This window comes from Aptenodytes patagonicus, chromosome Z (assembly GCF_965638725.1).
Source record: "Aptenodytes patagonicus chromosome Z, bAptPat1.pri.cur, whole genome shotgun sequence".
NCBI lineage: Eukaryota > Metazoa > Chordata > Aves > Sphenisciformes > Spheniscidae > Aptenodytes > Aptenodytes patagonicus.
This window is the reverse complement of record NC_134982.1, coordinates 11,874,459-11,901,257: the sequence shown is the minus strand read 5'-3', so window position 1 is coordinate 11,901,257 and position 26,799 is coordinate 11,874,459. Positions and strand designations below refer to the sequence as shown.

Sequence of the window (26,799 nt, the reverse complement as noted above, 5' to 3'; positions counted from 1 at the left end):
TGCCTGTCAACTCAGCACCATCTGGTTACTTGTCAGTACTTTCTATAATACTCTATTCTGGCCACTTGGAAAGGTCTCAACAACTTCCCAGCCCAGTGCAGTGCACTTGCAGGTCTTAGAGACTGGTAAAATGCTTGTGTTGGCACAAAAAAGGGCACAGGACAGAAAACATGTCTCCAAACCTGCTCCAAGCATTTACCCATTGTACTTTCCAATGCCTGACAGGGAAAACCCATCACCCTCTGACATGTTATACTCCTTCTCTTCATTTTAACTGGGATCAAAGCCTTGCAGCTGCTCCACAGCACCATCATATTCCCCTTGAAATTATGTGGGGGTTTGGTTGTTTTTTTTTTTTCCTTTCTTGCAAACTGCCCAGATGCACCCAAGTGTTGCTGAATGTTACCAGACTAACATGTGACATGTTTTCAATCCCAAAGCCCTGCTCACCAAGGTTGTACCACACATCCATTTCTCCGCTCAGAGTACGGACTTCAATGATTGTCTGCCCCAGGAAATCATCCGACTCGCGTTTCAGTCTCTGCTTGACACGAGACTTGATGTCATCATCTTCATCCCATACTCGCACCTTGATCCGGTCAGAAGAATTATGGCACTCACTGCAAACAATACAAACATAATGTTAAAGAGCACACAATGCAGCCCACGTTTATATGCTACATGTTTCACATTCCTCTTGACCCACTTGTCCAACCATAGAAGGATGCATAAACAAAATGTAAACGAATGCCTATTTATTTAAAAGTGGAGCATCTGATAGGAACTACACAACAACTTTTTGGTGCACTCTAAGTGCTCCTGTGACATGGTAGATACTGCACTTCAGATGCGTGCTGAAGGACTGCCCTGCCCTGACTACAACCACCAAGTTCAGACTTGCTAAGTGGCTGCGACTCTCCTGCTCGTCCTCACTCTCAGCAGCAGCTCCCTAAACTTGGGAATTCTCTTCACTGTTGTTGCTTTTGCTGTGAAGCCCACAAAAGCCTGGTGATAGCTAGGCTGGCAAACTCAGCCTACACACCCCAAAAATGCCGATGAGCACCTCACTGGTTTCTGATAGCTCTCCCAATCATAGAGTCGTTTAGGCTGGAAAAGACCTGTAAGAACATCAAGTCCAACTTTAACCTAGCACTGCCAAGTCCACCACTAAACCATGTCCCTAAGCACCACATCTACATGTCTTTTAAATACCTCCAGGGATAGTGACTCAACCACTTCCCTGGGCAGCCTCTTCCAATGCTTGATAACCCTTCAGTGAAGAAATTTTTCCTAATACCCAACCTAAACCTCCCCTGGCGCAACTTGAGGCCATTTCCTCTCATCCTATCGCTTGTTACTTGGGAGAAGAGACCAACACCCACCTCGCTACAACCTCCTTTCAGGGAGTTGTAGAGAGCGATGAGGTCTCCCCTCAGCCTCCTTTTCTCCAGGCTAAACAACCCCAGTTCCCTCAGCCACTCCTCAGAAGACTTGTTCTCCAGACCCCTCACCAGCCTCGTTGCCCTTCTCTGGACACGCTCCAGCACCTCGATGTCCTTCTTGTAGTGAGGGGCCCAAAACTGAACACAGTAGTCGAGGTGCGGCCTCACCAGGGCCGAGTACAGGGGCACCATCACTTCCCTCCTCCTGCTGGCCACACTATTTCTGATACAGGCCAGGATGCCATTGGCCTTCTTGGCTGCCTGGGCACACTGCCGGCTCATGTTCAGCCGGCTGTCGACCAACACCCCCAGGTCCTTTTCCGACAGGCAGCTTTCCAGCCACTCTTCCCCAAGCCTGTACCGCTGCATGGGGTTGTTGTGGCCGAAGTGCAGGACCTGGCACTTGGCCTTGTTGACCCTCATACAGTTGGCCTTGGCCCATGGATCCAGCCTGTCCAGGTCCCTCTGCAGAGCTGTCGTGGTTTAACCTCAGCCGGCAACTAAGCACCACGCAGCCGCTCGCTCACTCCCCCCCGGTGGGATGGGGGAGAGAATCGGAAGGGTAAAAGTGAGAAAACTCATGGGTTGAGATAAAGGCAGTTTAATAGGTAAAGCAAAAGCCACACACGCAAGCAAAGCAAAACAAGGAATTCATTCACTACTTCCCATGGGCAGGCAGGTGTTCAGCCATCTCCAGGAAAGCAGGGCTCCATCACGCATAACGGTTACTTGGGAAGACAAACGCCATCACTCCAAACATCCCCCCCCCTTCCTTCTTCTTCCCCCAGCTTTATATACTGAGCATGACGTCACATGGTATGGAATATCCCTTTGGCCAGTTTCGGTCAGCTGTCCTGGCTGTGCCCCCTCCCAGCTTCTTGTGCACCTCCAGCCTGTTCAGTCAGTAGAGCATGGGAAGCTGAAAAGTCCTTGACTAGTGTAAACACTACCTAGCAACAACTAAAACATCAGTGAGTTATCAACATTGTTCTCACCCTAAATCCAAAACACAGCACTGTACCAGCTACTAGGAAGGAAATTAACTCTATCCCTGCTGAAACCAGGACAAGAGCCTTCCTACCCTCGAGCCGATCAACGCTCCCGCCCAACTTGGTGTCGTCTGCAAACTTACTGAGGGTGCACTTGATCCCCTCGTCCAGAACATTGGTAAAGATATTAAACAGAACTGGCCCCAATACTGAGCCCTGGGGAACACCACTTGTGACCGGTCACCAACTGGATTTAACTCCATTCACCACAACTCTTTGGGCTCGGCCATCAACGATCTTCTGTTCAGCTGTAGGCACTAAAGACTACTTGTGCTTATGCATGTGCAGTATCTAGGATAGCACAGTCAAGGCCCATGACAAACACCCTTCATGCTGTTTTCTAATAAAAGATAAATAGCTCAGGTGGACATAGCTCTCTTACTTCAAGATAGTCACAAAGCAGTAGTGTATTAATGTACAATACATTACAATCAGATGATACAAATGCTGGGAGGAAAGGGTGGGATACAGCAGTTACAAAGTTGGTATTTAATTACTGGAATTGATTTTGTCTATTATTCACAGTTCAGACTGATACTTTGCGCTCTGGGCAGACCAGTAAAGACTTTTCCATTAAAAAAAAGCAGTTTACTGTTTGCTGAATCAGTACCCTCCAGCTCAATGCACAGGCAGAATTTGCAGCCTCCCCATCTTTTTAGGTGCTCAGATACCTTTTGTAGATACAAACAGGCTCCTGGATGTCAGAAGTGGGTAGAAGAACCTTATTATAAGAGCTCTGCTGATTTACAGGGCATGCAATACAATAAAGCATTTTGAATGCTCATATGAGACCATGACAAGGGTGATTACTCACCATAACCACTACAAACGTCTGCCCTCAAGGAAATAAAACCTATGAAAATGGGCAACTTCTGCTGAAGGCCTGTTTTCCAGCCTTTTTAACTTTAACATGCTGCATCTGTTGCTAAGCAACAGGGAGAAGGAAGAAATGGGTCAGAGGATATCTGCTAGGCCCGGTCAGTAAGATGTGGCAGTGACTGGTATTTGCATTCTCCCTACCAACAAATCATTTGGGCTTCTATTGCCACTATTGTGATTCAGGACTGCTTAACAGACATCCATGCAGCTCCTACCAATTTTTCCAGCACAGAGGAATAGCTGGGAATTATATGGAGAAAGTTAGAGGTAATTCCAGGCAGTTCTGATCACAGGCAGAGACATCATTGCTCCCTGCCCTTGCTGTGCAATCAAAGCTGTATTTAGAGTTCAGAAGAAAGAAGGTTCAATGTTTCTCTCCTGCCTTTATTCTCCCCTTCCTCCTCCACTACTTCAAGGATGTCTTCCTTTAACAAAACCATGCAGCAAGCGTTCACAAGCAGGGAACGCTTGGACTGCTGCCCTTTGTAGCTCTCAAATTTACCTGAGTGCATTGCCGTATCTACCAGCAGCACAGCATAAGCATGCAAAAGAAATCCTCTGTTCCTGACATGGTGCACTAATGTACATCCTGGTAGTACCATAGAGGCTCAATGTTCAGAAGTACATGGGTGCCTAAAAAGGCAGATTGGCACACAGTGCCACTGACAAAGCACCAGCAAGCTAGCTCCTGACTCCTTCAGACCTCACCTTCTGGCACGCCAGTTCCTCATTAGGACTGCTTTGATCTTGTTTCTTTGCTACCAATGGTCAAAAACTGCTCTTTCCTTCAGGAAAACATTTCACTGTTTAGACTTTAATCTACCTTAGGCGGTACCACATGCATCATCCCATGCTCCTGGAGTGGCTGGCTATCATCCTTCACTTGGCTACAGCAGCATAACTCACTACTAAGTGCTACAGGAAACTTTCCAGTAGCATTTACTGAGCTACTGAAGCTTTTATATTACCACACTTTTCTCTGTTGTTTTTAAGAGACTGCTCAATTCGTATTCCTTATGCTGCTCCCATGCTAGAGAGTGAGCCTTATCACTCACTCACAGCAGCTGAAAGCCTTGGGCTGGTGGCTTACCCATAAAATATCACCATCTAAGTCTGTAGGAACCACAGTCCTTGCTTTTGGTGAAGCAAGACAGCTGTGTGAACACCAGTTCACCTTCCAGAGAGCACCCCAAAACAGACCCATGAATACTGGGGGACTTGGGCTTGCTAACTGATAACAGGCTTTCTAACTACTGAGAAATAGCTTCCAATTTGTGACAGCATCACGACTCCTAAGACTGTGGCTAACAAGCTCTGCTGCTAGAAACTTTCCCCTTCATTAATACAGGAATCGGTACATTTCTAAAGATGCCTGCCCCACTTCTCGCTATGTTTTTTTTGAAGCTTGATTTCACTGTGTGCACACATAACATCCATCCAGTCTCCCACAGCTCAGCTCCCCCAGCTTTCCCAAGAGGACAAAGAGAGAAGAAACACTCTGTGGTCCCACTGCAAAGAAGTGTCCTGATTTTGGCTGGGATAGAGTTCATCTTCTTCCTAGTAGCTGGTACAGTGCTGTGGTTTGGATTCAGGATGAGAATAATGTTGATATCGGTTGATAAACTGATGTTTCAATTGTTGCTGAGCAGTGCTTACACTAGTCAAGGACTTTTCAGCTTCCCATGCTCTACCGACTGAGAAGGCTGGAGGTGCACAAGGAGCTGGGAGGGGGCACAGCCAGGACAGCTGACCCAAACTGCCCAAAGGGACATTCCATACCATGGGACGTCATGCTCAGTACATAAACTGGGGGAAGCTGGCCGGGGGGGCCGCTGCTTGGGGACTGGCTGGGCATCGGTCAGCGGGTGGTGAGCAATTGCATCGTGCATCACTTGCTTTGTATATTCTTATTATCATTATTATCAGTAGTAGTATTTTAATCTATTTCAATTATTAAACTGTTTTTATCTCAACCCACGAGTTTTCTCACTTCCACTCTTCCGATTCTCTCCCCCATCCCACCAGGGCTGGGGGGAGTGAGCGAGCAGCTGTGTTGTGCTCAGTTGCCGACTGAGGGTAAACCACAACAGGAAGAAACTACCGAATACTTTCAGGCCCATTTCAGAGTGCGAGAGACTGGAAACCAGGTTCCCTTTGTACGTGGCTCAGAAATTGTCTTTTTCTTTTATATCCATATTGTCCTGATGTTTGCAGTGGTGCCATTTTTATAAAGAACTTACTTTTACACTTCAAGCTACCAAATAAAGTAATGTTTTCAGGAAACAGCACACCAAATCTTTAAGAAAAATTAAAATCAAATAAATTGTTAATTTTTTCCATGAAGTTTTTCTGCCTGAAGCCAGTGGTTGCAGGAGCAGTGGAAGCAGCTGAGCCTGGTTCTGCTGACTTGCACTCTATCCCACTCTCTACCTCCATCTCTTCTGCAACGTTCCCCTTTGGCCTTACCCAACCCCAAACCACCAATTCCCCACACACATCCCCTGCGCTGCCAATACTCTGCCCTTTTCCCATGCCCAGCTAGCAACTAGGCTGAGGGGAAGCACGCGAGCACACGAAGCTGTAGTTAATTCTGATCCGTACACACAGTGGCATGCCCACACACACGCTAACTGATATATTGGTGGCTAAATAGAACAGGCAACTGCTGAATTTACATTATAGTGCCTCCCACAATGAAGTCAGTAATTTGTATCCTTCTAATCTAGCTTCCACTTCTGCAAAAAAGATGTAGAAAGTGATTCTTAGTTCCGAGACCTCTGCCCATGTAAAGGTTGGCCCAAACTGGCTCAGATGATGTCAGGGGTCTGCGACAGAGTACTGCATGTGCCTCATCTCCTCCAAAAAGTGGAAAGAAAGAAAAAGGAGAAGTGTCTAAAAATGACCGGAACACCACTTTTGAGCCAGTGATTCATACTTTGAAGCAAAAAACCTAATGACGTTTGTGCTGAATTTGCTAATCATTTGCTGCTTGTTCTAACATCTGCAGGACTGTTACTTAATCTCCACAGGAACACTAAAGACAAAGTCATAAGCATTGTTGAGTTGTGGCAACACTGAAAGTTTGCAAAAGTTCTGCCATAAGAGATACAAAGGTATACCTATAAAACTGTGTGTCCAGCAGTTCACAAAATGATCTCTACCCACAGTAAAGATCGTAAGTTTAAAGCATGGAGAGTGCCAAATTGAAAACCTATAACTTCAACACCATAAGCTCATGTTGCTGAACCTACACTCATGAAGACAGGGTCTGGCAAATACCCATAAGGGTGAAGGTCCGTTTGTATCACATCCGCATGAACATTTCTTCCCAATCCATTTCTCATCTCAGGAAAGGTGTTATCAACATGTTCAGGAAAGGTGTTATCAACATGTTAACCGTGCAGGACACACCAAGCCTTCAGTTTCATTCCACTAATGCTGCAGTGAGACCTAGAGTGTGCATCTCTAAAATGCACTGTGTAGACTAGAGAAGTGGGACGCCAACACAACCCTATCAATCAACATGCCCATTTTACATAAAGATGTTTCCTTAAATTATGTTGTTTTCTTGTATTTTCTGCTTGAGGAACAGGAGAGCCCAGGGGCCCCAAATACAGCCAGGACTCCACTGTGCTTGGCAGCTCCCGGAGCAGAAGACAGCTCCTGCCTTGTAGAGCTGACAGGCTAATAAAGACAAAAAGCAACAAGTAGATGTAGCAAGAACGAACAATGGAAGTGAGGGAGCAGAGGCAGCAACAATATTTTGCAGATTTAAAAGTAGGTCAGTCAAGCCCAGAATTAAATAGTTTTGTTGTGTTTTGATATTAAAAAAATATTTATGGTTCAGAGAGTCTAGTGAATATCTATATGGCGATATTCTGTGAGCAGTTTCCCTTCTGCACTACGGCAGGTGCAGCTCTCAAGAAGGGCCTGTAAAGTTTCACAGTCCAGTGCAGGGGACATTTCATGCAATGGTAGAGAGAGAAAGAAAGTGCAGAGCTGCTTGCAGAAATAATGGATGAGAGTGTAGGAGGTGGGAAAATGCACAGGAGAGAACAGATCAGCAAGACTTTAGGACCTGTGATCATTTTAGCAGGAAAGTTTTGCTTCTGAGGAGCAAAGCTTCAAAAAAAAAGCAAAGTGATTTTCTGGAAAATGAGAAAGGAAGGAGTAGTTGTAGCAACCAGTATGAGAAAGCCCAGTAGAGAATTGTAACAACATACACAGAGAGAGCAGAAAAAAGGTTGCCTATGGGAAATGGTCTGGCTGAAAAAGCAGGGTGATTCAGATGTGGTTCAAATGAAGTGTCTTGACATGGCAGGGTCCAACTGGCAGCTGTGTCGTGGCCAACCTCAATGGGAATGGAAGGCAGAAAACTTCTCAGGACAGGTTAATTTCTAAACAATGCCAAGTGTCTTCTATCGGGGAGAAAAAAGGACAGTGGAGAAAACACGGAAGGCAAAATCAGAGTGGTAAGAGAACAAAGCTAAAATCCTTAGCAGCTTAGATGTTAAGCACAACAGAACAATAATATGCCCTGAGATCCAGCTGTTGCTGTCTAAGAACAAAGAAATTAGTTTTCTGTTCTTGCTAGCATGAAGCTCTCTTAGGGGAACAAGTACAATCATTATGCTGTTACCCGATGCTACAACACTGACTGACAAACTAATGGTACGGCTCTCCTAACTACAAAGAGCAGATAAAGTGATTCTGAGCATTACATATTTAGCTACGTTAACTCAGCTTCCCAACAGGCACTTGCCACAATGAATCAAAACTCTGCTTTCAAATGTAAGTTTCACATTGGTAACTGAGCAGGGAAACAAGCGAGATTTTATCAGAGTGCCAGTTTCAGCATATGCAGTACCTGGAGAATAAAGAAAGGAAGACAAACTGAACGGCCCCTGCCATGCAGTGAAGGGAGGCTGAGGGTGCAGAGTTACAGTGACATTTATAAACACAGTGGTCTCAGAAGGGGAAGTCCAAAAAAGAGCTCTGGAGCAGTCACATATAACCACAGAGGTAAGTGAAAGATGCTGAGCTTGATTAACAGGCTCAGCAGCTGAAAGGAAAATTGAGGAACCGAATAGAAGCTTTTGGGTGACAACCCAGTGGTTAGCTATGCAACAGCACCATTCCCAAAGGATTAAGAGGAATGCGTATCACGTGGGGCTCTGCATGCCCTAGTACAATATTGATTATCTGCTAGCAGGAGGCACTGCATTTATTTTAACTCAGTTACTCTTCTGCAGTGAGAGAGAATAAACATGCCTCTTGCAAACTGTTCAGTGACAATGTAATCTGTTCCAGGCAATGATTTCACACCCCACCATTCAAGCTTCAGACACAGCTGTACTCAGACAATACAACTTCAAGGGGATATTACTGTAAAATGAATGAGTCATTTTGTGCCTAGGCCAAGAAAAACAGCAAAGTTCTGTTTGAATCCAGTACATTCTAGTGCTCACGCCCCACTGAAGACTGGGGCACTTCCTGAAAAAAAAGGTACAGACTAGCAGCCTCCAACCGAGCCCAGGGCTCTCCCTTTAAAATGGAAACTCTGTCCTGCGGTCAAAAGTTTATTCTCCTAAACACTGTCTGCCATTGTAACCCGTTCAAGTGGATGCTCAGCTTCAGTCAAAGATTCTAGGAAGCCTGTATTTTCTACTGACAGTCTAAAACATGCCTAAATGGGAAATTAATGTCCTGTTCTAATTGCATTGAACAGTGCAAAAATATCTTCCCTCTAATATTACTGGGCTGTTTCCTAGGGAAATGAGAGTTACGCAGACTTGTTATGAAAGCTTCCACGTTCCCACAAGTTTTGTGAAAAAATTACAGCTAAATGGAGAAGAGAAACCCATACCAGCTGCCATCCTTGGAAAGTCTGCAGCCACCTGGCTCTCATGTAGGAACTGATCCAGACAACTCAGAACCAACTGGAGGTAGGACATGTGCTGCCTTCTCTCCAGCCAGAGTCGAGGGCAAGGGAAGAGAGCTGAGGGCACAGAGGAGAAATATACAGGGCAAAGCAAGGAGGCTACCTATAAGCCTGCTCATCACAGCTATAGGAAAGGGATTTGGGATTACTGCAGAGGGGGAATGGGATGTAAAGCAAGGGAAGCAGGCTTCCTTGCTCACAGAACAACATTTCTGTATTGCAGCAATGGCTGGCGTCCCCCATCAAGCTTCCTCCTGCCAAGCACCATATATGCATCAAGCCTGCAAAACTTTGCACTGAGCAGAAAGATCAAATGCTTCTATTTTCATAGGTCTTCAAACTCCAATGAAAGATACAAAAAATCTCTCTATAACAACACGTTTCCTAAAGCTAAAGATGCAAATATACAAAGAGATAATTTTCAGAAAGAAACATGACCTGCAATCACTTGCTCAGACAAGATGAATATGCTCCAAGAACTGGTCATTAATCTAAGCAGATGCCTATACTGACACAGGCTAGTAGTGACCTAAATAGTGCTTATAATGGAAACCTGAAGTGTTTTCAACATTCTTTTTTCTAAAATACAGTTCTAAATCTGGACTTCCAAATTGGGTCAAGACTACCACAACATTTTTTTCTGAAAATATATAGAAAATTACCAAAGTCATATTTAAGGAGAGGTATTTAAGTTAATATACTTTTCCATCCATCACTGTAAATAAGCACAGAAAAATTATCTGAAATAGGTTACTGCAGCCTTAAAAACTTTAAAACTTGTTTAAGCTGCTTTTAATAAACTTATACGGAGTCTGTAGAAAGAATTGTATCACTCAGCTGTACAGTTTGCCTCAATTCATGCCATGGATTACAATAACAGTGCTATAATTATAATGACTGATGCACACAGATTTCTGGCTCAGTGTCTAACCTTTGAAAAGACACGGAATTGTGATCGTATAACAGACACGGGGCACCTAACGAACACCAGCTACAAACAAGGCTGTCCAACAAGCCAAACAGAAAAGGAGCAGCAATTGCTAACCCACACATTAGTTACTGACCTGACCTCTCTACTCACGTATCTTGCGCCCATTAAAATGTTTAAGCATTTTGAACACCAAACTTGTCACACACCTACTGCCAGGTAGGCTTTCTACCTTTCTACCACTGTAACAAATTAACTTCATTCTAAGAAACAAACAGCCCCCCACAACCCTTTAAATTTGACAATCTCTTGATTCTCCTGACAATCTCTTCTAAAAAAGCTTGGTATGTAATGGGTATTTTTGGCCTGCATATGTTGGTTTAAATTTCCATTTGATTACAGGGTAGAAAATTTCATAAATTTTAAGAGTTGGAAGCTGAAAAAAGATCCATAAGTGCAAAAAGAGGAAGATGGGCGTGTAAAAGACCAGTGCTGCATACACTTCTAAATGACTCTCTCCTCATCCAGCATAAGGTGAGCTTTGACATCTGCTAATGAAACAACACCTTGATTCCAGTACCGAATGCTCTCCTGACATCAATCTGGGCACTGTGCTCATTTCCTTCATTTCCTCCTGCTATTTCAAGGCAATTAAAACAACCACCTAGACATAGGCAAGACAGAAAGTGGCATCAACTCTAACGCCCAACAGCATATTATCTGCTGAATCACAGACATGGCGATAAAATCTAAACAGTGGCACGGTTAAAACTGTGACATTTATCACGTTGTGCTATCTATCTTTAAACACAGTATTTGTTGAAGCTCCTAAAATTAGAAGGGAACACACTGCAAATACCATGGTAACTACTTGGCATGGTAAATCAAGGTCCTTAAAGCTCCCACACAGACTTACTGCTATTGTGACTAGAGTTATCCAAATGGCACCTAAGCATACTTACTACTTACCAAGCAGTAATGTTACCTTGGACTAAACTAAGAATAAAGCCAACAGCTTACTTGCTCAAAATAGCACCAAGATTTTTCTGACATTAATGAGTAGCTCAAAACTACTTTAAAAATAATTTTGTTTGTACTGTGCATTGTAAAGACAAAGCTGGGCTGATATAAGCCTGATTTTAACACACAAATTTCAGTTTGCAGAGAGCGCTCCCCCGAGCAGTTTAGGAAAAAATAGGGAAGAAAAAAAAGGAAAGGGAGAAAAGGAACAAGGGAAGAGCTTACACATTAAAGGAAATAAAGATGTTTGAGGTTGAATGAGATCATCCAGAATCTTCAGAAAACACTTGCTTCCTGGATTTCACGTCTCCTTTTTGTTTTATAACATGTTCAGTAATAAATTAAGGGTACTGTTTACTTATTCAATAAAAGCAGGATGGAATAATACATTCTTCAGCCTTCTGAGAGTACTTGATATCTAAAGAATTGTGCCTCCAGACTTTGCTTTTAATTCAGACATGGATACATCGCTCATCTTGAAAGCAGATAATCCCTCGAGTTATTGTTACCTTGATTTTCCAGAATTAAAAGGGAAGACTGGTAGTGCCACAGACAAGTGACAGACAACTTACTACCTTTAACCTTTAGTTGGTCAAACACCAGTAGCAGGTCACAGCAATAGGTCACAGGAAGTTTGCTTAGTCTTTCATACAAACTTTACTTTCTTATACAAACTTTACTCTTTTCTATTACAAAGAATTTTGAAAGTATGTCTATTAGCCAGGAACAAAAGTTGCTGAGTTAAAGATTTTCCTTTCTATTTAGCTTTCTCTAGAAACATCAATATAAAAGTGTTCACAGAGCATACATTTTATGCATATACAAGACAGATTAAATGGACAGGTGTGCACTACATACATTGTTAAAGACATCAACCCTCCAGACACACACACACACAATGCTGAGCAGAAATGAAACCATCATACATTACAGGTGGTGTGGGAACGCATACTGATAGAGAATACATAGCTGTGGAAGCACAGAACGTACAAACAGGCAAAATGGGGCTGAGTCCTTCTAATAGCACTTACAAGTAAAACTTCTCTTCCCAAACAGGGTTCAGATTCCCAAAAATCGTTTTTGTCCTCTTCTTTGTTTTACCCACTTGAACGGTTACATATGGATCACTGGACCCAGTCTTGTCTTTGGCCTGCAGACCCTGAGCACACACCACTGGAAGGAAAAGAGAAGGGTTACCACCACCGTGCAATAAGACACCATGTGAAGCAGCAGCTCAGAATGGCCAGATAAACAGGAGTATCACTCATGAGAGCTCTTCTGATAAGCCTCAGCTCGTGGTGCACTACAGTGCCTGGAGTAGGAGTATCTCCACCTGCTACCTGTACACTGAGCAGAAAGAGACACAGGACAGAGAAGTCCTTCCTCTCTGCTTTCTCTAGCTTCACACCAACTCTCTCTTACCTTAGGCTCCCAAGCAAGGCCAAGAGAATCCACGCCTCCCTCACTCACCCGTGATCGTGATCTTTGCTGACCATTTTGAGGTGCCATCAAGCACGCTCTGCTTCACTGTCTTCATCTGCTGAGCATGTGTCAATTTGCTCTCACAGAACACATCTCTGATCAAATCAAAGATCTCTGGCTTGTTCCGCTCCCGGATTTTCATGCGATCCTTCATGGCCATGATGAAATTCTGGGTTCGGTCTTCAGCTCCATGCTTCGAGCTCTTCTCCGCTGCTCCTATGCACCAGAAAGTACACGATGCTCATCACAAATAGACAAACACAAAGTCACGTTTCACTGAATCTGGACAGCAGGACCAAAGCCATGAGTTACCCTCCACATGATGGCTCTTGCTATTGACTTTTACGATCAGACACCCCCCCCCATTTCAACATACACACAAGAGAATCTGGACCACTTGGAGATGGGAGGTTATAATGGGGTGCCCAGACTCCTCCATAACCTGGGACCAGGTTGCTCTCCTGACAACAGGCTTGAGTTCAATACCCCTGCAGCTGAGGAAGACGCAGAAATGAGGTTCTTACTTGTAACAGCAGATACCATCATGACCCCTCCTCTCATCATGTTGCTTTGAATAAATAAATCCCTGCTTGGGCAAGTGCTAAGAAGAGGACATAGGCCCTCCATTACAAATAGTATCTGTGAGCTTGTCTCAGTGCCGCACCTCTGCGCCACAGAAGAGCAGAAGTTCAGATGGGCCAACACGGTCAGTATTTCCTACTGACGTGCGCCACAGGACTCCCCATTCAGCACAGAGTCACTGCACAATCTATGTCCCATTCTTCTGCCAGGAACCACCCTGTTTGGATCAGGCATCAAGCTGAAGGCATCCAAAATGCCTCTCTGAATCCCACTCTATTTTACCAGTTTGTAAGGAGACAACTCAAATAATCCATTCTTAGAATTGCATAGGCATAGTAACTATAACAAATACCTGTAAGGCAGCAAATTCAACAGTTAAAACCTTGGGCCATCATAATAATGGGGCACTAGTACAGTATCTAGCGGCTGGAATCACAAGAGCCAGGTGTAGGGGTTTGTACTGCATAGGTACTTAACTGTAACTGGAAAAAGAGAGGCCTCTGGTCACTTGCATACCTCTTACAAAATTTGAAGTTCATATAATCATGAGATAAGAACGCTCCCACAACCAACTACTCCCTATTCAATTTTGACAGTCATGTTTGCTGTCAAAATTCAGCCGCTGACTATTGTGTGAGATGTGAGACATGCGTTAATGAAAGCACTGACACGAGCTAACAGGGCAGACAAGCCAGGGCATGAAATGAAAAGCAGGAACTCAAGATTGCACACAGTCTCTCTGCATGCAGTCTGCAGTGATTTCAAGTTATGATCTTAAATCAGATTAAGTTAAACCAGTACAAAAGTCCTGTGAACACATTCAATCGTAACATTTCTGTTTCGTTTAATATGCTTTTGCTTGTTTTTCTTTTCTGGGATAGTTTAAGTAAAGTAGGCTTTGTCCTAGAAAAATTATCTTCATCCAGGTGTTCACCAAATATTAAATTACCTTTAAAATATGCATTAAAGCAGGTGCAAGTATGTGCAAAGGGAGTCATCAATCACGAAGATACATAAAACTGTTTTCTTCTGGAAGAAGTGGGCAAATATGGTATCTGGAGCACCTTTAGTATGAGGTATTACACTTTTGCATATGAAACAGTTTCAGCAGGCAGTGACCAAATATGAATAAAGTTCTATGAACACACACATAAAGGACCCCCAGCAGTACAACATAACAGGCAACTTTGTTAGCAGGCTCAGCAGGGTGCTTAGTGACTAATGCTGCCTGAAGACATCCATTTCTAGGGCCTTCAGTCTAACACCTTTCACCGTTACTAAATTCACTTCAGTAAGAAACAAAACTCAATTATAACTTCCACCATCCAAACCAAAAGAATAAAAACACAGTTTGGAACAGACTATGACCGCTGAAGTTTCAGAAGTTCATTAAAGACACTGCATACCAAGGCATGCTATTAAAGACCTGGGTATAAAACAAGCCGTAACTCCGCATTACCTGCTAGTTATTTTTTTCATTTTACTTGCTAGAGGCTTGATGTTCAGTATTTCATTTAGTACAATTATCTGCCCCAGAGTTTCCTATTGTTGGCTTAAGATGAAATGAAATCAAAATACTGGAATTAATTACACAGTCCCTGCTGTCTCTACGCTCCAGTGATGAAGAACTAGCACCACCCAAAGTGATGTCTTGTATCAGGCAATCATCCAGCTGTAGACCCACCATTTATTAAAGGAATATGAAACCAAAATGATACCAGGGGCTATACTTTGAACTTCAGATTAGAAGTGCTATTCAGCTTTAACAGAACTAGGTCTTCTGGGGATGAAGGTAGACTCTACTCAGTATATGCAGAGCTACAGAAAATTATTGGGAAATCAGGAAAGGCCAAACGGAACAATTTGCCTTTCCTAGCTGGAATTCTGAAATCTGTAGTGATCCAAAGAAACCAACCCTGCCCTGACCTTTCTGACTTTAAGGAAATTAAGAACCAAATTCAAACATTAAGACTTCACGTTCTGCATGAGCGGAGTGCTCTATTTCAGAATCATTTTCTAAATAAATTACTAGCCAGGCAGCTTGCAAATATAAATGTTTCACTGTTCATCACTGAGATGGGACAAGAGTTATCACAGTTCTGGGGTGGCATGGTCCGCATCATTGCCTTAATGCAAGCACTCCAGGAGCATCAAATGATGCTTTAGAAGGCAAACTTGGACAAATGGAGGAATTCTAGTTAAAAACATTTTTAACATCCCCACCACCTCCAGAGACCTTGCATAGTGCATTTATCCCTCTGCAAGACTAGCAGCAGTCCGGGGCATCCTGGGTTGCAGGACATGCAAGCCACGTCACACAGACACCTAGAAAGCCCTCTCTTTTGTCACCTCTAAGGCTTGGCTCTGCTTCCTGACTTTCAGACGAAACCACCCCACCTCCATCCATGCGGCTCCCCCACTCTGCCCAGACAATTTTGCCCAGGTAAGAAAGGCTCTGCCATTCCTTCCCTGGGAAAGGTCTCTCTCTCCCTGCAGAGACTGCACCTGAACTGAATCAGACAGACACCTTATTTAACAATACGGACTAATAAAGAACAGACAAACCTTCTGTCTCAAAAACATACTCTTTCTTAATTTTAATACCTGCTTGTTGGTACAAACCCACCAGAGTTTCCAAAATAACCTATAATGTATGTGATATAAACCCAAAGCATGTCACTATACTGGATGGCAGAGGGTGCTTTTCCTGCTGTTGGACTTGGATCGTATTTATTCAGCTGCAAAAAGGTGGTTCTGGCCAGTGATTCAGCTTTTCAAGTAGTCCTGTAAATGGCAATAGAAAGGCATGGGAATATACAACCACCATAGAATCATTAAGGTTGGAAAAGACCTCTAAGATCATCAAGTCCAACCGTTGAACCAACACCACCATGCCCACTAAACCATGTCCCTAAGCGCCTCATCTACACATCTTTTAAACACTTCCAGGGATGGGGACTCAACCACTTCCCTGGGCAGCCTCTTCCAATGTTTCACCACTCTTTCAGTAAAGAAATTTTTCCTCACGTCCAATCTAAACCTCCCCTGGCACAACTTGAGGCCATTTCCTCTCGTCCTATCGCTTGTTACTTGGGAGAAGAGACCGACACCCACCTCGCTACAACCTCCTTTCAGGTAGTTGTAGAGAGCGATGAGGTCTCCCCTCAGCCTCCTTTTCTCCAGGCTGAACAACCCCAGTTCCCTCAGCCGCTCCTCAGAAGACTTGTTCTCCAGACCCCTCACCAGCCTCGTTGCCCTTCTCTGGACACGCTCCAGCATCTCGATGTCCTTCTTGTAGTGAGGGGCCCAAAACTGAACACAGTATTCGAGCCTGTGCGGCCTCACCAGGGCCGAGTACAGGGGCACGATCACTTCCCTGCTCCTGCTGGCCACACTATTTCTGATACAGGCCAGGATGCCATTGGCCTTCTTGGCCGCCTGGGCACACTGCCGGCTCATGTTCAGCCGGCTGTCGACCAACACCCCCAGGTCCTTTTCCGACAGGCAGCTTTCCAGCCACTCTTCCCCAAGCCTGTACCGCTGCATGGGGTTGTTGTGGCCGAAGTGCAGGACCCGGCACTTGCCCTTGTTGAACCTCATACAGATCGATCTTGGCCCATCAATCCAACCTGTCCAGGTCCCTCTGCAGAGCCTTCCTACCCTCGAGCAGATCAACACTCCCGCCCAACTTGGTGTTGTCTGCAAACTTACTGAGGGTGCACTCGATCCCCTCATCCAGATCATTGATAAAGATATTGAACAAGACCGGCCCCAAAACTGAGCCCTGGGGAACACCGCTCGTGACCGGCCGCCAGCTGGATGTAACTCCATTCACCACAACTCTCTGGGCCTGGCCGTCCAGCCAGTTTTTGACCCAGCGCAGAGTCCACCCGTCTAAGCCGTGAGCCGCCATCTTCTCGAGGAGAATGCTGTGGGAGTCGGTGTCAAAGGCCTTACCGAAGTCCAGGTAGACCACATCCACAGCCTTTCCCTCATCCACCAGGCGGGTCACCTGGTCATAGAAGGAGATCAGGCTGGTCAAGCAGGACCTGCCTCTCATGAACCCGTGCTGGCTGGGCCGGATCCCCTGGTTGTCCCGCTCATGCCTTGTGAGCGCCCTCAAGATGAGCCGCTCCATAATCTTCCCCGGCACCGAGGTCAGGCTGACAGGCCTGTAGTTCCCCGGATCCTCCTTCTGGCCCTTCTTGTAGATGGGCGTCACATTGGCAAGCCTCCAGTTGTCCGGGACCTCCCCACGTACATGTACTGTACCATGTACAGTATCATACAAATGGTACAGGGCTTTCCTTCTCTCTTCCTTTCTCAGACTGAATTATGAGTCAATTTATGACTGGAAACAGAAAGCAAATATGCCTATATTGGGAATTGTATTGATACAGCTATTAGTAAACTGCCAGTGTTGTTATCTTATGCTTTAACAGGAAAAAGTCAAGAAAGCAACACCGGCAGGATAGAAGACAGCTGTTCAGTAGGCGGATAATGCTTAGAAATTACATATTCCTGAAACTTAAAATAGATATTCAAGTTTCAAATAAAGGTATCCTTCCTCCTTCTGTGCAAGTATTTTCATACATAGGATTCTGGGAGCAAACAAATGTTCATCATCATGGTGTCTAATCATCATTCAACCCAGAAGCCAAGATGATTATCACAAGAGTGACTTAACTGGTCTCACAAACAGTCTGCTCACTGAGCCGGTCTCTGGACTGCAGTCTCTGCATTCAGAGTGCAACACACACAAGTTTCTCATCCAAAAAGCAACAAACATACCTGACTTCCAGTCCTGAGTCAAAAAGCACTGAACAACTCCAGAGGTGAACCAAGACCCAGGAGCCAAAACAGTACCAAAAGCAGGACATTCAGTAATGCAGCCCTGATAGCTCATGTGAAGCTCTCCAAAGTTTGTTGCTTCAGCACACCATAAAAAAGCACTAATAAAGGCATATGGCTAATCACACTGACAACACAGATTTCATGTTCAACAGTAGTTTGAAGCTTGAGACCTCATTTCCTCATTTTCAAGATCTCCAGAGGACCAGATTCTGACATCCCAGGGCAATTTCTTTTCTCAGGTTTAACTGCAATCTATCGAGGACTAGATTAGCATCACTACAAAAACTCCAAGGCACACTTGCAGAAGCAGATTTCTATGGCTTTCCAAATGCTAGCCCAGAACTGTACAGGCCTGTTTCACTAGGGTCTTGCTAGCATAATGTCCTTCCCTTCCATCCTCTTCATAACTCCGCCTACTTCTCTGCATCTGTTCCTTGGTATCCTACACATCCATCCTCAGCTTTACTCTTCCTTTGATACCAACATTGCCTAACCCATTGTATTTTAGTACTACACCAGTGTTCAGGGCAAGAGATAAAAGCTTTCTTTTTCCAAAAGCTTTGCATGCTATGGGGATTTTAAAGGACATCCCTCCATCCATACTCAGCCAAGTAAGAAAGGAAACGTACCCGTGCAGCAGAGATTTCAAGTACTTCCAAGAATAGCAGAAGGCTAAAAAGAGAACATCTTTTCTGGAGCAAGTATTTATGAGCTTATGATAAAAAGGTAAGAGCCCCATCATCAGAATAATATCTTCTAAGTATCTACAATAGAGAAACATCCTCTCAGAGAAACAACCTGGTGTCAACAGAGCCATAAACCAGATGGCTGCAGTACACATTCCATAACTGATTCCAGTTTACTGCACTTCAGACATTGCCAATTTATGGAACAGCCCTGCTGAACCAGTCTGCAAATGGATTTTCTTTCAGATTGCAACAAAGCATTGCTGAATTTGAGTATTTCATCACTGCAGTCCCACAGATTTGTTGACTGTATCAGATACTCAGTTTCTTAAAAATATAGAGGGTAAGAAAAACACCCTCAGCAGAAATAACCAAACTTAATTCTAACAGACTTGGGGAAAGAGATCCTTTTATTTCCCACAGAAAGGCACTGAAAGATAGAAGATGGATAAACAGCACATTCTGATTCTAAGAAATAAAACCCCAAGTGTCTACCCAAAATTTCAAGGCATAGAAAATGGAACTGTATTGGTGACCAGCCTGAAAATTCATTTTACTCCAATGCAACATTTTCTGGAAGACTTACACAGACTGAAATGAAGATATATCCTGAGGCAACAGGCATATAGGATTGTATTCGTTACCAGCCTGCAAATTCATTTTACTCCAATGTAACATTTTCTGAAAGCCTTAAATAGACCTAAGTGAAGATATGTCCTGAGAATGTTTGGGTTTTTTTACTGACAGCAACAATAAAGCTTCTGTTAGAAAGAAACCCCTTCTGAGTTCAGTATACAAGAAAGTTCAGTCTTTAATTTATTGGATCTCTAAACCGTTGCTCATCCCCCAGAAACCCCATTTCTCATTCCTCAAGCACAGCTTATGTTCTTCAAACATATATAAAAACTAATTTTTCCATTTTCTTCTGGCCTGGTGGGTTCCAGTTAGAAGGATTTTAGAATGAACATGCCAAAGCAAAGAACACAGTTGCATGAAAAAGCCTTTTAATAGATTTCTAGTATCGATAACATTTGTTTTCCTAATCCAGCAGCACATCCACATATTGGCCTCACCATTTTCTTAATCTCTCAGCACTATCTTTCCTCTGCCTCCTCTGTCTTTTAATTAAACAGTTCATAGAATCATAGAATCATTGAGGTTGGAAGAGACCTCTAAGATCATCGAGTCCAACCGTCAACCCAACACCACCATGCCCACTAAACCATGTCCCTAAGTGCCTCATCTACTCGTCTTTTAAATACCTCCAGGGATGGGGACTCCACCACTTCCCTGGGCAGCCTCTTCCAATGTTTCACCACTCTTTCAGTTAAGAAATTTTTCCTTACATCCAATCTAAACCTCCCCTGCCGCAACTTGAGGCCATTTCCTCTCATCCTATCGCTTGTTACTTCGGAGAAAAGACCAACACCCACCTCGCTACAACCTCCTTTCAGGGAGTTGTAGAGAGCGATGAGGTCTCCCCTCAGCCTCCTTTTTTCCAGGCTGAACAACCCCAGTTCCCTCAGCCGCTCCTCAGAAGACTTGTTCTCCAGACCCCTCACCAGCCTCGTTGCCCTTCTCTGGACACGCTCCAGCACCTCAACGTCCTTCTTGTAGTGAGGGGCCCAAAACTGAACACAGGATTCGAGGTGCGGCCTCACCAGGGCCGAGTACAGGGGCACGATCACTTCCCTGCTCCTGCTGGCCACACTATTCCTGATACAGGCCAGGATGCCATTGGCCTTCTTGGCCACCTGGGCACACTGCCGGCTCATGTTCAGTTGCCATCTTCAGTTTCCTTTACATCTCTATCTCAGATAATGATACCCACCACACTCACACTGGGTACCCTCACAGACCCCCGGCTCACAGTGTCTGTATCTTCCCTGTTCTGATGCTGGGCAGCTTTCATATAACTCAGGGAGTGAAGCATTTGTTTGGTTGGGTTTTACCTTTCTACAGGCTTCGCAAGTTATGAGCCCAGTGTACTCTCAGTTGTTTCCTCTTTGTTTCTTTAACTCTGCATGCTGAAATATCTTGTGTTTACATTTTGAAAGGAAATGTGCAAAGCAAACATCTGCAATCCCACGAATAAAATAAGAAGTTCTTATCTAATGCTTTGCCATATATGAAAAGTAGAGTTGTTTCCAGTTGTTGCTTCTATTCCATAGAAAAGCGCAGACTATTGCCATCATCACATCCCACAGCCCATTGCATAAGCTTATTCAATTCCAACCAGAGATTAGAAAAACTGTCCCCATGGTTATTCTTCAGACACTGTTCCAGAGACACTCTGTTCTCATCACTGAAGTTCTCTTCTACTTCCACCTTTAATTTTCTTACAGCAAATTTATTCCTTTTTTTTTTTTTTATAAACAGTAAGCTTAAAGAGACGATCTTCCTCCCTGCTGCTTATCTCCCTCTTCCCCAGCATAGTTCAGGCATAAACAGGTTCAAACAAGCTTTAAAGCAATTCACAGAGCCATCACTGCCAGCTATTAAACATAGCATCTACTGCTGTCGTGGTTTAACCTCAGGACTTTTTTCAGGCTGGTCACAAAACCAGGATAACTGCTCAGAAAAGCTTTAAGCCATGGATAGCTGCAAGAGTAAACCAGAGTCATAGGAGCTCTACACATACACGTCTTGGACCTCTGCCTTGGGCTCCACAACACCCCTTTAGAAACATTCTATTGGGACAGACCCAGTATGGCTATTTTTCGTTTTTTGAAACAGCATCGTTCCTGTCCTTCGCCTGTCCCACACCGCCAAGCCTCTCTTTTGAAAGATTAACAAACTCATACCATCCTCTCTCGAGACATTCTCATACTTTTCCCATTACCATTGAACTCTCTCCAGTACCCATCCCACTATGAAGTCTCCTTTCTTGAGCATGGATAGCCACAGCTGTCCTCTGCAGGAATATATTTCCTCTTAGCCATTAGCTGCTACTTAAATTTAGTTTTCCTTCTATTGCTTTCGACTTCATGACCTCTGCTCTGTACAACAGCTTTGTGCGTGTTTCCTCGCTGTTACTGGTGCAAACCTAGTTTTCCTCTGCTCTCCATAGCATTTTCCCCATACTGAGGTATCACCACTCCATTGCAACATAACAACATCTTGGACATGCATCTGAATCAAGCCTGGACGTACATATCAGCAGCTTTTCATCTCAAATACTGAAAATCACCAGTCAGCAGAGGGTTCTGGTGAACTCCAGAAACAAATAAAGTTATCCTGAGTCTAACTGACCCTCTATACCAGGTTTTGACAGAAAACTGAGTCATGGCTTAACTACATTCTCCTGAACAAACTGCAACTCAGCAGCTCTTTGCTTAGTCACAAAATGGTTGCAACAAAGCCAAGGTGTCAATGATGCAATTCCTCGAACGCTATTAACTGTAAAGATCACCCTGCAACCCTCAAAGACAAATCTAGAAATGCTAAGCAACTGAGGAGGAACAGAGATGTTTCACCAGGATCAGCTGCGTCTGATAAATAAGCCATTGCAAATAGCCCCAGTCCTAACTATGGCTTACTTAAAACTCTGCACACGTCAAAAACACAAGCATAGACAACATCCATTTGGGGTCTCAAGATAAGCCATAAGAAAAACAAATGGCCTATGATTCACTTGTGTCCCGTGCTGGATCATCCAGTCTGGCTTTCCCAACTAGAGCCTGAGGCAGATACAAGATTTGACTCTTTATATTCCTATAATCGCTGACATGAATTTGCAATAAGTCTGTTTATACTTCACAAACTTTTCTGATTCCTTAGACTCAGTCCATCAAGCTGGAACGCAAAGAAAATCAAGAGTGAACAGAAACAGCCCCACCTTCCTACTCAAGATTTAACACATATGGCAGAAATTTCTATTCCATTTAGACTAAGATATTTTGCTCTGAAGCAGGAACATAAATTTGAGCCCAAATCAAGAAACTGTTTTACAAGGAAATAAAAATAACCTGACCAAGCCAGATGCCCAAATTAATACTTTTTCTCTCTCTTTTTTTTTTCCCTTTAATCAAATTCCTTTTGAGCTTCTCCTTCGTTTGTGTAAGGTCTCATTTATTCTGCAAAGTCACAGCTCTTTGAAGAGCTCTTCTTTGAAGAGAGGGCTTAGTTTTTGAACACTGCAGAAAAAAACCCAGCAAAATAAACAGACATGCTAGTAGGAAGACGAAATACTGCCCATACCCTCAAACAACACCTTCCTCTCTGACCCATCATCTGTGCTGGCTCAGCCCCAGGTCTCTAAAGCGATTCAGCCATGAGACCCTACTCTTAAAAAGACAAAATGCCTTGCCAATCTGCTCCTGGTACAGAGAATCCAAGCAAAGTCCATGGACTCTATCCCCTAAGCAGGAACCCAGTGCTGCTCTGAAGAGCTTAAAACAGTAAAACGGGCTGATGGTTAAAACAAGCAACCTGACTGGGACACCAGGGCAGGAGGGACAGAACAAAAGTCAGAATACCCAGCCTAGTACCCTATTCACCCAGCCCACTGCTTCTCTTCCATGCAGGGTATGTTAGCAAATACACCACCTGAGCTGACACGGAGAGAGATTAAACATTACATGGCTTAAAACCAAATAGATAAGAGTCAAGAATTAAACCTTCTTTTAAAAACACATCAAGCACAATGTTGCAAAGAAGTTCTTCTGTGTCAGTGGAGCTGTCTGTGTCCACAGGGCAATGGGGATAAGGTTTAGCCCAATGGCACCTTTTCAGAAGATACGCAGTCATTTTAATAAATGCAGCTTCACTGATCACTCAGGTATCACCTATATGTTTAGGAAAGCTCTGGTAACACTTTTGGAACAGCTGCACTCCATTTGCCACTACTCACTCTGTAAGCAGTCAGCATTGAGCAAGTCTTGGCACTTCTCATGGCACTTGACTCCACATTCACCGCAGCGCATTCCCTGCCGTGCAATACCCCACAGCAGCCCCTCGCACTCGTAGCAGTAGGTAGGAGTTGTGGCTGTCCATACTTCAAAGTTGTGTGGGGTTGTACAAGAGATGGGGTAAATTAAGGCTTGCAAGGTCTTCTTATAGACATGAGATTTCTGAAAGGCAAGAGCACACATAAACCAACATCCAGAAAGGTGACTGAACCTATTTTTGCTGGTTAATACATGAGTTTTAAGGGGAAAAGGCATGAGCAGTGCAATACATCTACACATCTAAGGTAGCCAAATTTATCAAACTTTTACAAACAGCAGCAGAAGACACCCTTCCAAAAATGTTTCTCCAGGCATTTAAAACAGTGGAGGAGATGGAAGAAAAGAATTAAGGTTTGTGGATGAGGGATATCTTGCATAAAGCACGTTTCACACACTGTCCCCCATGGTAGATAGCACAGATGGAAATGGTAAGATTACATTTTTCAGGATCATATTGACACATTAAATGTTATTTTTTACATGTTTGGTTTCTTTAAACAAATTATACAAGAAGCTTTTCATCTATATTTTTAGACATCTGTGAAGCTGGCTCTGCATCCCAGAGAGCCAAATTCCCTTAATTTGCTTACTAAAAGTTAACAGAAGCCAAGCAACCCTCCCACTTACCAGCTCTTCATCTTTGAGAGATGTTCTAGTGGCCATTGCTGAGGTAATTCCGGCTTTCCGGGACTGAACCAGTGACTAAGAAGGAAGAAAGTTTGTTATTCACCACCAGTATTCAGAAATGCACTGGCACTACATGCCCAGATATGTGACCAAGGGGTCACATATCATCCCAAACCAGCAGTCTAATGCATTCAAGTTGGTTTCTTAAATGGTAGGTCACACCTCAGAAGACTCAAATGCATACTCTGAAAGGTCTCCAAGTTGTTTCCATCTGCCCACAACCTGGTAAATTTTCATTTGTTTCTCTGGTAACAACTGCCAATGAAACCTGGGTTCACATCTCCACTTCTGTGTTCTGGTAGCAATGGTAATTCTGCTATTGCCTAAGGTCGCTACGTGGGACTCACTCTTCTATATCTAACTTTATTCATAGCCAAAAGGAGATTATTTCACCAGTTTTACAACACACACAACACCCCCAAACGTGATGGTGAAAGGGTAACAAATGAACAGGTTAAAGAAAAGAACAGACTGGGTTGGGAGTACGGGTTTGAATGTGCTGGCGTATCACATTCATTGGCCATCACTGAATACAATGAACAGCATTTTCCCCTCAAAACCGCCTCCTTCACATCACACCAACACTAAGTTCTGCAGCCTTGGACAGCACAGGGCTGTGCTTTTGCAGCACCTCACACTGGCATACAAAGGATTTCTTCAGCAAGGCACTCCAGTTAGATGAAGGCAGAGGTGGAAATTAAAGCTAGCAACATCTGCTTTGAAATCAAACCCTACCAGAAACCTCCATTTATGCTCTGATTTATCCTGTTTGAAGACAGACTGAAAAAGTTCATTCCATCAGTGATGGAGCAGGACAGAGTGCTGGATACGCATGTACTGCAATACTGCAGGTTCAAAATAAAAAGCAAAAAAGTAGAGGGAAAGTAAGATAAAATAATTTTTGTTTCTGGTGAAGACTTGGTGGATAGTCTTTAGCTCCACTTACCATGGCCTGTGGAGAGACAGAATGAAAGCATAGAAAGGAAGTAACATAAGTTAATGCCATTATTGCGAAGATTTAAGATACAAGCAGTTAGTAAGACACATATTAAGCTTCCCATGCATAAGCTGGCAGAGAAAACTGCATGCATCTTTTCACAGGAATTACACAATATGGAAACTTTGGTCTTTCAGCTGTTACAGCATTTGTCCCAAGCATGAAATCGCTACGTGTACTGAACACAGCCAACAGAAAACTGTTTGTCCCGCAGAAGCCTTATTTCACCATATCACACAAGCATATGAAACTTGTCCTCATTACTTGCTTGGTTCTTGTGCTTCCTCAGTGCAGAAGCCTACTGGCAATATTGTGAATTACTTTAAAAATCCAAGCACATATGCTTGTTTATCTATCCTCTGAAATTCCAACCTTCTGGTAGGTTGCCAAACCTCACATGGACTTTATAACTTTCCCCAAAGTATGTAATTTTTAGGAAAACATTTAAAAATAATGCAGGCCTAAAAATTATCAAATATTCTGTGTAGAATAAAAAGGAAAAAGAAAACGAAAAATATCTTAATTCTGCCAAATGAATGAAGCTGTCTACAAAATCGTAGCTCATTCTCACTGATTTTTCCAAGCACAACTCCTAACCCCTTACTGTAAGAATTAATTTAACTAAACAGGAAACCTTCAACTTCTTGAAGTGACAATGAATGTTACCATACACCAAAAAGTAAAGCCACTTGCACTAATGGCTGTGTGACAGAAGAAAAATCTCTTACCAGATCACTGACAAGTGGAATTGGCTTTTTTTTGCGTAGATCGGGCATGCTATCAATGCCATAGAGACCACCTGCAGGCCTGGGAATTCAGAAGGAAAAAAAAAAAAGATTAAAAATCTCACCAGCAGTGAGAGACAGTAAAGAGATGACCAAAAAACTTCCTTAAAACATCAGTCTCCTCGCTAATATCATAGTGAATGAGAACAGGAAGAATCAGTTCACTGCAAATGCAACTTAATAATAAACCAAAGGTGTTAACACACTGAAAAAAGGTCATTTTCCCATTCTTAGTTCTGAGGTCTGAGCTAGCTCAGAGTAGGCTGGACACATGCTTGCAGAGCACCCAGTGCTTCAGAGTCACTGCTGCCAGCATGGTGGGTGAAGGCAGCCTTATCCCCACCGCTGCTGTGGGGTACAGAGTTGGCAAAAATACTTACCCAAGAGCAGAACCAGAGCTCCATGGCAGTAATTCACACATGGCTTAGTCTGTGGTAACTGAGCCACACACCTCTGCTGGGAGAACTCAGTTTATCGTTTACTATTGGCGTTGAGCGTCATGGCAGGAAAGACTTTGG

At 43.7% G+C, this 26,799-nt stretch overlaps 1 protein-coding gene across 6 annotated transcripts in view; it reads right to left on the bottom strand.

Moving 5' to 3' along the window:
- The window catches only part of UNC13B (unc-13 homolog B), a 227,334-nt gene that overhangs the window by 62,829 nt on the left and 137,706 nt on the right, over positions 1–26,799 (bottom strand). For all 6 annotated transcript variants that reach the window (XM_076362991.1, XM_076362992.1, XM_076362986.1 and 3 more), the window contains 6 exons: positions 26,225–26,303; positions 24,440–24,514; positions 23,716–23,935; positions 12,730–12,957; positions 12,291–12,432; positions 451–620 (listed from right to left, as the gene is read on the bottom strand). In XM_076362991.1, the coding sequence (XP_076219106.1) occupies positions 451–620; positions 12,291–12,432; positions 12,730–12,957; positions 23,716–23,935; positions 24,440–24,514; positions 26,225–26,303 (914 nt within the window). The remainder of the gene's footprint in view (positions 1–450; positions 621–12,290; positions 12,433–12,729; positions 12,958–23,715; positions 23,936–24,439; positions 24,515–26,224; positions 26,304–26,799) is intronic.